The sequence below is a fragment of the Chanodichthys erythropterus genome, chromosome 17 (genome assembly GCF_024489055.1).
Source record: "Chanodichthys erythropterus isolate Z2021 chromosome 17, ASM2448905v1, whole genome shotgun sequence".
In the NCBI taxonomy this organism is placed as follows: domain Eukaryota; kingdom Metazoa; phylum Chordata; class Actinopteri; order Cypriniformes; family Xenocyprididae; genus Chanodichthys; species Chanodichthys erythropterus.
In genome coordinates, this window is record NC_090237.1 from 29,620,674 (window position 1) to 29,634,835 (window position 14,162).

At 37.9% G+C, this 14,162-nt stretch overlaps 1 protein-coding gene across 1 annotated transcript; it reads left to right on the top strand.

Moving 5' to 3' along the window:
• The first annotated feature begins 520 nt into the window (after window positions 1–520).
• Window positions 521–9,940, top strand: LOC137004225 (sialic acid-binding Ig-like lectin 12). Its single transcript, XM_067364412.1, has 4 exons — window positions 521–914; window positions 8,783–9,164; window positions 9,256–9,539; window positions 9,639–9,940. The coding sequence occupies exons 1-4, from the start codon at window positions 521–523 to the stop codon at window positions 9,938–9,940; spliced, it is 1,362 nt and encodes a 453-aa protein (XP_067220513.1).
• The last annotated feature ends 4,222 nt before the right edge of the window (window positions 9,941–14,162 follow it).

A 14,162-nucleotide genomic window follows, 5' to 3' on the forward strand; every position in this document is an offset into this window, starting at 1 on the left:
AGATGACAATAAACATCAGTTAACATTTTAGAGTCCTTTCTAAATAAAGTCTCATGACATGGTCTTGAAAAACATGTAATAAAACTCAGAGTTTTAAACCTATCATCTTCAGATTTGAAATATAACATGGTCAGACATGTGGCTTTAGCTGCAGTGCATTTCTAGATTGCCACAGGGCCAACTTCACTTTCATATATTTCATAAAAATAAATTTCTAATAACTTTTCAAAATTTCAAAGCTATTTTAAACTATTTTCTTCTTTGTGACAATAATTAATTATGAGTTAACCATAAACTGCAAAGTGTCTGCTTTCAAATGAGACCTTACTTATGCTTTTAGTGCAAAGGGTTAATGAAGTGTATCTGTTTTAGTTTGGGTATGTCATTTTCCAAAAGCGGGGGTGCTGGCTAACAGGTTAATGAGGAACAATCGGATTCAGAGGATAAAATTTGCATATTCAGTAGGATTCCTGCTGGAAAAACAAAGATTACTTATGCATATGACATCACAAAGTCAAAAATGGCTGATGGGAAAGAAAAAGACTTGTCTCAGAGATCCTCTTTTCCTCAGGAACCAGACTTGCCTCGTGAAACAGAAATACCTCAGACTGTAAACAGTCCAGCTAACATTCTTCCGCTGGATGGAAGTTTAGGAGAGGAGACAGAAATGCATGAACCCACAGATCCTGGAGTACAAGAACTTATTCCAACAGGAAACGAAATTGAAGGACAATACTTACCATCATCCGATCCAGCTGGTGATGAGGAGGAAATGGATATGTCCAAGGATGCACAGGATCTGGAAGAAGAAACAGAAAAAGTTAATGCAAATGCAAGCTCAAGTGAAGATCATAACCTAAGACGATCAAACAGGGTACCAAAACCTCCAAAAATATTCCATTACCCAGAGTTAGGTAATCCCCTTACCTCAGTAGTCCAAAACTTGTTCCAGTCATTGAGTGAGGCAGTGGTTTATTACATGAGTCTTGCTGACTTACCAAAAGCTGACTTAATACTGCCAAAGAGTAACTGAAGGAAAAAGTTAATGACTAAACGCAAAGAGACTTGCTTACCTTTAAGAGGGGAGGATGTAACCCTGTATAATTTGTTTATTATAAAAAATAAATTAAAGAGTGTTAAAATAATAAACTAACCAGAAATAATCCTAAAAATAAAAGTGTAAGAAATTATAAAATCAAAGTGAAATGTATGTTAGTGTGATGATTGACATTTTAATGACTGTCCAATTACGTGATTTTATGTTGAAGTCCCGCCCCACCACGTTAGTTGCTGTATGCGAGAAGCCATTTTCTTTTCTCTACAAGACTAGCATAACTTTGAGCAAGAGCTAAAAAGTCAAAGAAAAATAAAATACATCTATACATTTATTTCTTTGAATTTTGGTGAGTACACATTTTGCACTGTGTAAACAGTTGTATATGCAATTGGATATGTGCAACGATGTATTTGGGTGAGAGATAATGTGACACTGATGAGTTCTGGTTTATTACAAGAGGTTTGTTGGCTAAGCAATAACGTGTATGAGTTGCAAGTGTTCGTATTGTATGATGATGATGATGATGATGATGATGATGATGATATTTATTGTTTAATTAGATGGAGTAATGTCAACTGAGTTGTTGAATTACGGTGAAAGCGTTACTGTTAAATGTTAGCAGGCAAATGCTACCTGTACTGTTGTACTAGAAACCAGTGAATTGATAAGCTTGTGAACTTAATGTTGCCTTTGTATATATACAGGTCAGGTTTTTTTTCATGCTGGAACTCTGGTCGGTTAAATTTGAGGACGATGTGAGATGGCGAGTCAACCCGCACGAGACGAACGCTGAGGTGAAACAGTTGAATCTAACCCAGGAACCGGTTAGGAAAATTCCGATTACCTGCTACTTAACACAAACGGAGCCATTTTTTTTTTGTTTGTTTGTTTGAGAAGGACCGCTCAAAGAAATGTCTTTGTGAAGACGGAACTATTATTTTTTTTTGTTTTTCCTTCATGTTTCCGTACCACACAAAGTTTTGCAGAACTGTGGAATCGAATCATTTTCCTGGTGAATCTATCGAACTGAACAATGTTTAACCGATTCACTTGAACTGAATCTTTCTGAACTGAGATTACTGAACCATATTTTTCTGAATTTGAATCTTTGCACAGAAGTCTTTTGAATTGAATGTATTGAACCAAACATTTTTTTATTTATTTTATTTATCAAATTGAATGTATATACAGAGTTATTGAACAGAATCTATTGACTCAATTTCCTGAATTGCTCTTGTAACATATTGAATTTCAAAATGTTTCTTTTCCTGTTCTGAGTTAACTGAGGTTGTCAAAAGTTATAATTGCGAACTTGTTATACGCTTGCAGTCTAACTAAACTCTATAGTTATAGGGTGCACCCAGGGTAGTCTATACATAATCCATGTATTGCAATTTGTTTCTTTGTCATTACGACCTGTCATTCAATTGAAACTGTGAATACTGTTAAATAATTTCTTTCTTTTACTTTCATTTTATTCACTACAAAGAATCAATTTATTTTCAATACAGATTTATTTCCTCACGAAGTTAAGCTGTTTAATTTATGCGTTCCGAGCCCAACCTATTGGCCTATAGATATTAGTATATCATCAGAGCCTGTCAATCGACGCAGGTGTTACAAGTGCAAACTTCGGAGATGGTTACATCCACAAAGAAGACCCCGACAAAGAGAAAGTGTGCCCGAACAACTTAGTTCATTGGAGGCAACAAGATCTTTTCTGTTTCTTATGGGGTGAGTTTCCATAAACATCAAAGTTTGTCGTTTTGTGTTCATTCTAAGAACACGTAGGCTACATGTTATCTCATGTGTCTATTGTTATTCGCTAGCTCAGGACTGTCGTTTTAATTGTAATCGTTAGCATCGTATCACTTGTCAAAAACCCCCATTACTATAATGGGCTTTTAGATGGTAATGTTAGCATGTTAATTTGAATAACGCTTCAACTGCTTGAATTGACTGGTGTGAATGACTTAGCTCATGTAAACCTTACTATTCTTGAATTGAATTTGACGCTAACAATTTTAGAGAGTTACTACTTCTAACAAGGATTTACTAATGTAATAGTAAATGTATCAGATTAAATTCCTACATAAGTAAAAGTATAAAGTATCCGTAGCCGTAAAATGTGCGTTATAAGTCAAAAGTAAAAGTATTGAACAGTTATGTGTTGTTGGGGATGTTTTCATCCACTATAGGGTGATTTTGAGTATTAATTTGGCCACAACTTTCTCTGTGTTTCAGCAAATGGAATGATTTTTGGTGACAAATCTTATTTTTACACATATTTTGGGAAAATGCTTTGAAAATTTTCAAAAACTCAACAGTACACTGTGGGCAAATTCACTACCCTTTCGTTATGTTTGTGGATGAAAACATCCACTAAATTAAACTGCTGTAAAAATGTATCAGATAAATATTTTTTCAACATTTTTTTGCACAAATCTGTTAATCAACCTCAGTCCTGATCAAAACTACTAAATGTTTAAAAAAAATCCAGGATTTTTACTCTTTAATTGCCAAATTCCTAAATGATGTCACTGACTTTGGGAAAAAAACACACAAAATGACTTATTTTCAATATAAAAAATAATTGTGGACTGGATTTTTTTTTACCTTTTATCACAGTCTTGGACATGTCAAAGATTAGTACTAACATTGGTTTTGATGCATTGTTAGTTTTTGTGCAGCATCAGATTTAAATTTTTTCTCCCTCATTTGTTGTTCGTGGCTGTTTTTGCCCCATTGACTTCCATTATAACCACATTTTTTGATTGCAAAGCCATGACACCATATAATCATGCATTTTTGATTGTTGGTGGTTTTCCCTGTTGGGAAGAGGTCAAATTTGTAATTTTTACTGTTGATAACCAGGTGGCACCATTAACCCTTTAGATAGGCCTGTGCAAAAAAAAAGCTTAGTTTCTGGCTTTTACATGGAGTTATATGGAGTATAATAGCATATTTGTGTGTGTGTGTGTGTGTGTCTGAGAGAGAGTAAGACCTTTGCGCACTTACCTTGATGTGTCTGAGAAAATCAAAACATGTACCTCAGCTCTCAGAACTACATGGAGTAAACAAAAACAAAGTAAGTGTATTTATGCACCTGCCCTCTTCACTCCGGAGGGGAACATGCAAGTGGTGCACAGGACAAAAAGAAAGAACAGTCAGCACTTGCATCTGTTGTGGTGGACACATTTGCAAAGAGCACCAAGTGACATGCTGCAAGTCCTGCTGGAAAGACTGAACACACACACACACTCTAAATAGTTAGTTTAATTGTTTAGTTCTCCATCCATCCTCAACTCTTGCACCATTGTTCAGTTTATTTGAAGTTGTTGTTGCATTTTGGCTCGTAATGAATTGTTCATAAATCTGATCGAGTAGATTTTTTACAGAAAAAAAATGGAAAAGTGTATCACTGAAGGATTTTAAGGTTTTAAACTGGCTTTACCATCACAAAAAGACAAGCATTTCACGCATAGGCCGTCTGTACTTTTCACCATCAAAAGGCAGCAGGTGCATAAATACACTTACTTTGTTTTTGTTTACTCCATGTAGTTCTGAGAGCTGAGGTACATGTTTTGATTTTCTCAGACACATCAAGGTAAGTGCGCAAAGGTCTTACTCTCTCTCAGACACACACACACACACACACACTATAATATACTGTTTTACTCCATATAACTCCATGTAAAAGCCAGAAACTAAGCTTTTTTTTTGCACAGGCCTATCTAAAGGGTTAATGGTGCCACCTGGTTATCAACAGTAAAAATTACAAATTTGACCTCTTCCCAACAGGGAAAACCACCAACAATCAAAAATGCATGATTATATGGTGTCACGGCTTTGCAATCAAAAAATGTGGTTATAATGGAAGTCAATGGGGCAAAAACAGCCACGAACAACAATTGACGGAGAAAAAATTAAAATCTGATGCTGCACAAAAACTAACAATGCATCAAAACCAATGTTAGTACTAATCTTTGACATGTCCAAGACTGTGATAAAAGGTAAAAAAAAATCCAGTCCACAATTATTTTTTATATTGAAAATAAGTCATTTTGTGTGTTTTTTTCCCAAAGTCAGTGACATCATTTAGGAATTTGGCAATTAAAGAGTAAAAATCCCGGATTTTTTTTAAACATTTAGTAGTTTTGATCAGGACTGAGGTTGATTAACAGATTTGTGCAAAAAAATTTTGAAAAAATATTTATCTGATACATTTTTACAGCAGTTTAATTTAGTGGATGTTTTCATCCACGAACATAACGAAAGGGTAGTGAATTTGAACAATGCACAAGGGTTAATGTACAGTATTTTTTTAATCCTTTGACTCAATCCAGGTCTAACCACTAACTGAGGTCTCAACCAGGACTATACGGTTATCACAGAATCCTGTTAACAAAAGTCCTAATGTCAAAAAAGATAAATGACTGACATTTACAATGCACATTATCCTTTATTATTAATAGTATGTGGTCTGATTTTTCCCGTTGCGTCTGTCGTTGCTAGCTTTACAGGGGTATGGCTTATCTAAATGAGATGTAAATGAGCCCTTTTGTCACTCCCAGCAGGTGAGAACAGGCGAGAACTGCAAAATCTTTAGGTCATTTTCTGCCCTTTGAGCTTTTTTGAGTGCCTACCTTCAAATGGCCACAACTTCTCCAAATATTATCAGATTTTCATGTGTTACACATCGTTGGAAAGCGTGGAGACTACACTTTCAGAATCTGTAACTCAAAATGCCCCAGAACCGACTTGTGTCCCTACTTTCCGTGACTGGTCACAAATTTATTGAACTACTTCTATGATTACAGGAAACTAAGGCTAATCTAAACACACACACACATATGTACACACGCACACACACATTCGTGGAGTTGATAGTGTGAGTTGTGAATAAAGTCCCAACTTCAGTACTAGTACCTAAGATCGCAACCCGAGAACATCACAAAAGCAGAGCTTTGGCTTGCTCTGACTGCTTAGACTCAGAGGATCTGTCACCCAGGCATGAAAATGGGTCAGGGGTGAAAAGGGTGAGAAGGATATTACCCCTCTAGGGGGTATATTATGGCCTCCATACTAAGTATTATGAAGAGGGATCAAGGGAATCTTTATTGGTGTTGATTTTCTGTCTCTTTTTAATGATAGGCTTTACGCATCTGTCAATCATCCCCCCTTTGTTTTTTGGGGGAAGAACCTAGCTCTATGATTAGCAGTAGCATTAGCTAATAATTCTCCACCGGAGCTTTAGCTAGCTGGCTAATGTTGCGTTCTCTCCTGCTGTGTTCAATGACGCAATTCATCAAGCTGTAGAAGCTTAACTTAGATGTACCAGAAAATATTAAAATTATTGAAACCATCACTCACCAAATTCAGTCAGGTAAATTGCCGAGGCCAGGCATGCTTTCAGCTTCTGATGGTGGTCTGCACTGGTGATGCAAGGCCCTTCGCGTTAATATTTCCATGCACTCGCGCTCCCTTCTGGCACGTGCACCTGTTCGCAATTCACTGAATCGCAGTTCTCAGTTCACTGAATCTCGCGCTCCCTTCTTGCACATGCACCTGATCGCAGTTCACTGAATATGACCCCCCCCCCCCCCTCCAAAAAAAAAAATTTCTCATCGAATCTACACAATTCACATAGGTCACCTATTTTGGTTTCAAAACCAAATGTATGGTTCATGTATGGTCACCTGTTTCCAGCAATAGATAGGAGACCCTGCTTGTACCTGCGTTCAAGTTGACAGCTGAGGTAATCGGTCCACATCGTGGCTCATGTTAAGCTGGAAGGGAAACCCCGACGGTTGGCTGTCACTGGTGTGACGTCTCTTGAAAGGAAGTTGCCTTGGCAGCTTGTGACATGCTTGAAGCTCTTCTGAGACTCTGCTAGAGCGGCTCTAGGCTTTGAAGATTTTTGGTCACGAAGCTTCAGCAGAGTGTTTCAGAGTTCTGAATGACTTGTTTAGACCGTAACAGGCCGCTTGGTGAAACAATAAGCCACGACTGTAGGGTGAAAAACCACCAGCAATAATCTGTTTGGACATCGTAGTTTTAAGGAGAAGATTTGGTCACGTCCTACAACGCGATTCTCCAATGAGACGCTGTTACGGAGCTTAGACGCCCCATACTGTTTCTCTTTGTGCATTGATTGCATCATGTGACATTTGTGGACCTTTTGCTTGTTTTGATTGATAACTTTATAAAGTGTCCCAATATCCCCATGATACAGAATTTTGACATTTCACGCACACAGTGTTATGAATAATGTGAGCTTTAATTTTGAGAACGAGGGTCAATTCAAAGCAGGTCTTGCTTCAAAGTTAATCCTCAAGTGTGGATCGTTGCCTACCGCAATCCAACGTGCACCTCCAGAAGAAGTAAGTGTATTTAATGTGTTTTGAGCAAATAAGTTAGTCATTTCAGTCGATGTCAGCCAATTCAATAACAAATGTGTCTAAAGTTGTCGTCGTCGTCGTAGAATGTCTGTGTATATAATTTAAACCTTGTTTGTATAGTGTGTATCTAACGTACTTAGCAAACGTTATCACAGTATTTGTGTTTGTAGTTTCAAAAAATTGCGCGAACGTTATCACTGTGTGTGTGTGTGTGTGTTGCACATCCATAATTGCAAAGGGGACGCGATTAAAACTCTATAAGTACATAAATGTATCAAATAACCTTTCAGAGACGTCCTGCTCCATTCTCAATTGTTTCTTCTGCCGGAGTCTCTTCATCATCTGGGTCTGATTCCGGTTCAAACATGTATGGCTGAATGCCATACAAAACAGCGGGTCTCTCACTCTCAGCCATTCTGCTTCTACCGACGGTTTATTGCCATAGGTATGCAAGTTACGCCCTCATCCAAAGGCAGGGCGGGGATATGCAGCTCATTTATATTTAAGGTGGTACACACCAAAACAGCTCTTTTTAAAACAGGCCCCAAAAATGACATTTTCAAATGGTTATAATAAATTAACTGTGGGGTATTTTGTGCTGAAACTTCACAAATACATTCTGGGGACACCCAAGACCAATATTACATCTTGTAAAAAGGGGCATAATAGGTGCCCTTTAAAGCAGTGCTGTTTTTTTTTCCATATTTTGTTGAAGATTATCCACAAATTTTTTTTTTTTTTTTTTTTTTTTTTTTACTCAAAAACTGAGGTACATAAACTTAGATAAATAAGGCCTACAGTCGATTAGTTCCAAAAATAAATACAAAACCTGTCCTAAATGAAAGAAAACAAGTTGACAAAAAGATTGAATCCAATATTTGGTAATAAGGCAGCATAATGAGAGATTTATAAGCAATTTATTGCAGGCCGGTCATTTTTGGCCAAGAACACCACAAGAGTTAATAAGTGATCTTCAGAAAAGAAAAGAAAAGAAAAAGAAAAGAAAAACTCCCAATTGTGTCTCTTCTTATAGATCATTTTCATAGTGTTTTAGAATTTAGAGAATCAGTAACTTTCACACATAACTGTCTCTTTTTATCCAAAGACCAAATTAACAAGATTTAAAAATCATATAATAACAGCAATACATCTTTACACTAAATGTGTACAGCAGTCACAATGAGCTGAATCTACTGACACTCTACTGACAACTACTAAGTCTTGTATAATATCCTTTACTAAGATAAATAATATGAGTGAAATGCTAAAAATGCCAGCTTAAATTATCACCCAGCCATTAATGACTCCAACTTTTGTCCCACAGCTGTTCTGCTATTTGATACTTTAGCATGGGAAGTGAAAATTCCAAAAGACATTCATGGCCTCCAGGGTTCCTGTCTTGTTATACCATGTTCTTTCTCTTACACATCATACCCACTCGAAAACCCACGTCGAGTTGTGTGGTATCAGTGGGTCTCTAAAGGTTATCCTTTAGTTTATGATCCTGCAGACGATGTCATTGAGATGTTTAGAGGAAAAACTTCTTTATATGGAAACCCATCAAATGGGGATTGCAGTCTGCTGATCACAAACCTGGAACAGTCTCATAATGAAGAGAAATTGTATGCATGGATTGACCCTGAAAACGTTGGATGGCGCACCTACGCATTTTATGATGTCACCTCCACAATTCTAGTTGATGATATGTAAATACTTTGTTCATCAAATTTGCTTGATTCCTGATCTAGTTATGAAAGTGTGTTGACTAATTGTGACATTTCTGCTATTTGTAGCAAGTCCACAGCAGCCCAGCATCAGTATTTATGGAGGTGAAAGGATGGGTGAGAATATTACAATGACATGTTCAACTTTCCACACGTGTCCATACAGAGAACCAAACATCGTTCTGAAAGGTCCTGAAGGAACTGATAAATTAGTCAATGAGCATGTTGAAGACGGCCTGTGGAAAATCACTCTGACACGCACAGGCGTTATAGATGCAGAAATTTCAACAATTGAGTGTTCTGTAACACATCACGGTGGCATAACAGTGACAACTACAAAAGACAAAAGTGCCAAATGTGAGTAAACACAAATATGAACTGCTCTGTGTGATATTACATATAATTTCACTTTAATGTCACATTTGGGCCTATTACAAGATCTCAGTTTAATTTCAGGTGTTCATCAAAAAATAAAAATTGAGCCTGAACTGGCAGAATTCACAGAAGGTGTCCCAAAGAACTTCAGTTGCTCCGTCTATCACTCCTGCCAGAAAGAGACTCCAACCATCACATGGAACTATCAGAACATGAGGGTTTCAACGGGGAGCAAAACACTTTCTACTTTAGATCGGGTCACCTATTCCAGCATAACCTTTCTGGGTTCAAAAGACGACCATGGGAAGAAACTGATTTGCACTGTAAAATTTTCTGGAAAAGACATTACGGCTTCTGTTGTTTTACATGTGCAATGTGAGTGATTTTTTAGCATCTTATATGATGTGTGATCTCTCCAAGCCTCATCATTCATATTGTTTTAATTATACCCTGTCTACAATGGACATGAGCAATGCGGGACATAGTTGGAGCCCATGCGACTTGTTGCTGAAACCACGCCCGCCTAGCATATCTATCTTAGATACTATCTAAAATATTAATAAAGATAACAATATCATTAGAAAGTACTAAAGGTTTACCGTCAATCTACGGTGATTTTAAGATAACGTTATAGATGCTCTAACACCAGTAGGCTAATTAATTTGTGTGGGGTGTGCAAATAACACAAATCAAATGGGATTTCATACCTTTATAATGAAATAGAGATCGCGAGATGAATCCAATCCGCTGCACTTGGTAATGTCCATTTCAAAACATAAAACATCGTTTATAATGTAAAACTCTATACGTACATATATAGGTAACGTACCATATATCTGTATAACTTTAAAATGTTCTCTCAAACTAATGAGCACGTGTCCAAAGTATAATTTTTCAAAATAGTGCAGCAGTTTTAGTCTAGTATCCAAGCAGTGCTGTCGGAGTTGTATATCCTCCTGGTATTGTCATTGTTGTAAATCTCAGGAACAAAACTTTTAGCCAATGCCACGACGATCCAACAACGTGTGTTCTGCATGCGAACACATGTACACAGACTGACATCTGTCTCAAGTATGCAGCAAGCCATATATTGTATAAAATAATCCAGAAAAAAGCACAAATACGACTGAGATGCCAAATTCAGTGGCTGAAATGAGCTGCTGAGGTAACATGATGGCTCACAGACAGCAGCGGCATACCTGTCACTCAAGTGACCACGCCCTTAATTATGCAGAACTTTAAGGCTTAATATAATTTAAACGGATGAGTTATAAAAAAATTCACCCCCCTCAGAGTTGTCATGAAGGGCAAAATTAGCAGTATAGACCAAAACACAATGTGAACCAGAGTGTAAACATGTTTTTTTCTGCTCTAAACTTGGCTGTTTTAACATGATGGTCAATGAGATTCTGCTCCCTTTTGCAGCCTGTCCCTAGCGGCAAGTCGATGAATCGCAGTTTAAGTTACTTCCGTATTGGCTTCACAAGAAACTGGGGGAGGTTGCCGCTTGGACAAAATGCAACAGAATCAATTATAATCAGTGAGACTGTCTACAATGGACGCGATTTGATGTGACATGACAAATCTCAAACAGTAAACTGATCTGTGTGCTATTTCGTACTCCAAGTGGTCCTTCTGATATAAAGGACAAATAAATTTGGAACATTCGCTCTGTCGCGTCCAGTGTAGACAGCCTCAAGCAGTTGCGGCATGTTGTAGACACAGTGTTAAACTTGTGCATCCAATCCAGAACAGAATAGAAGCATGTGCCTTTTCCACTTGTAGCTCATACTTACATCATTGCCTTGTCTTTCAGTATAATAATGATCAATTATTTTATCCTCTTTCTATAATGAGGCAGATCCCTTGCTTATTGGCCTGAAGACTATCGGTCTGTATATCCTGGCACCTTCACTTGTGTTTATAATTGCTTGCATAATTGCTGGAGTCATCATATACAAGAAGCGACAAAGGTAACTCTTTGGATATGTTATTTTAGGCCAAACCATTTTGTCAGCTGTGACAAAAGTAAATATATTTGAGTAATTTAACAACACATTTGCATGTTCACGGGTCTTTGATGTTGGTCCATGACATTGTAGCGTATGCACACGTATCAGGATAATCAATAAACTTTGGAATGTTCAGAACGCTTTTAGCATGCTGGACTGGGTTGTAAAACCCCCCCAGAGACTGACCAGATCCACATTCCAACACCCCACACACACAGGGACACACAAAAACACACACACAGACAGACACAGAAACACACAATCATACATTTTGAACTGTATTTGTAAACTACCACTATGCTGAAATATATATTTCATATATTTCTAGGGCCTATGCATGTTTCCTAGTGTTTAAATGAGTGTATTTGTGCTAGTGTGCATTTTAACGATATAATTTTGTCTGTAAACCATAACTTCTCTCCTATGCCTTTCTGACCTATCGAGTTTGGTCTCTCCGTAAAGCTCCGGACACGAGCTATTCACTGAGATATGTCACACCGCTGATAAATGCATTTTTCTATGTGTTTAATGATACTGTGAAGAACGCACTCCATTTGGAGATCTGATCTGAGAGTCATAAATCATGCAGATTAAGTCGTGAGGCCAAACAAAGGAAAAGCTTTCCCGCCAACTTTGCACCCATGTTATTGGCTACCCCACCTCAAGGAGGTGTGTCGGCTTATCTGTCATAAAAGCAAAGACGCACAATTTCTTGTGTGTTCTCTCCCGATTGTCTCACGAGCATCTCGTGCACGTTTTTCCCGGACCCCTCCGGTGACCACGCGCTGCCACCGCGCTCAGCTTCGGGATCGCCATCTTCCAGCGAAACTCACTCTCGTCCTCAGTTCAAACCTTCCCGCTGAACGGAGGAAGCCAACGAACTGCACCAGCGCTAACCTGAAATTCGACACACGCAACCAATGCAAGTATACTGCCGTTTCTCAATCTTAGATGATGAAACTGATTTCCGTGCTGGCTTAGGACTGGTTGTGAGTTTGCTACTTGCCTTCTCTCTCTTTCCTTCTCTACTTCTATTCTTGTACATAGGTGTGTATTTTCTTGTATATATATTTAGATGTATAACCTCTGTATTCGTAGTTTGCATATATTAAAACGTTATTCATGCTCGATTGTTCTGTTTGTTCTTTCAGCGGAAAACCCAGGTCACTTTAACGTTTTTTTCGATCGCTTTATGCTTTAGTTATTTTCATGGCCAGAGAATAACTCCGTTTATAATATTCTGTGAGGGACTTAGTTTGCTGGACAAACGAGCAGTTTCTCTAAATAATTATTAAACCAGAACTAATCATATATGTAATTGATTATAATTCGTTGTAATTGATTCACAATATATGTTTAATTCCCCATTGGGTCGATATATGAATCATAATTTATTCATAACCTTATGAATTATTATATTCATATTTCATCCATAAATTGATTAATAACCGCTACATTTCGTTACATATATTATTTGGTGGAGGATTCGCGGGCAACGTTTTAAACTTGGTTTTCGGTAAAAGAGCAATGTAGAATAATTTTGTATGATTTAACTTACATGCGCGCTTTATTCAGTGAGAAGACGCACGGGTCCTCACTACGCACCGTTAACAAGCTGCTGTTTGTGTCTAGAAACACTGCAGGCATAGCCTTGGTTGACCGTGAAATACACTGCAGTCCATTGATATCTCAAGCTCGTATCTGTGAAGGACGACAATCTTTGCAGTAAGTTACAGTTTTGAATATTAATTTCCGCTTGAATAAACGAATTGAATCGTGTTCAGCGAGTTTAGAGGGTCGTGGCGAGATTCCTGCGATCACTCTTTCGAGGCCTCATTATATTTACCCGCTATTGAATCTGAATTTCTTGTGTCGTCCAAAAATTCACAATAGCCGGTTTGCTCCTGGGTTACGTCGTTTGGACTAGCTACCCAAAACCACGTGATCCCCGTTACAGATCTAATCGGAAAAGCAGTCCGTCTGGTTTATCGATTGATGTGTAATAATTTGGAGCTCGTATCAGCATTCTGATCCAATGTTGATTAGTAACAGCGGCGAAGCAATCCCGCAAAAGTTACATATTCGCGTGCATTAAAGTTTGCACCAAAGGGACTGATTCCCAGAGTTGTGTACCCGTGAGTAAAACGGTACACATATATTTATGAAAGAATCCGCTGAGGTTCTATAGTTGTAATCGTGACCGTGCAGTTAAAACAGCGTAAGGGTCAGAAACCCACAAGCGCGCTCGTTTTTGTATCACGAATTAAAGAAAGGGGATGCAGTAACTCTGACCAGACGCCAGAGGGCAGTCTGCTCAGGTGTGCCACCCCTCCCTACTTATTGGTTGTGTGGACTCAGTGACGCCACCGCGTGGACGTTCTGAGTTAAAGCCGCTCCATACTTTGAACTGAAATTATCTCCAAGTTATCTTTTGCTTCTCTATACTGCGGGGAGTTGTAAAAGTAATTTGCTTTTGGTGGTTATGCTTTCCAATCATTGTTGGAATGTGGTTTACTGATTTAAATTTAATTTAAACACGTTTAAATTTTTAATTTAAATTGTTTCCCTTCCAACAAGGGAATTCACTTTCTGA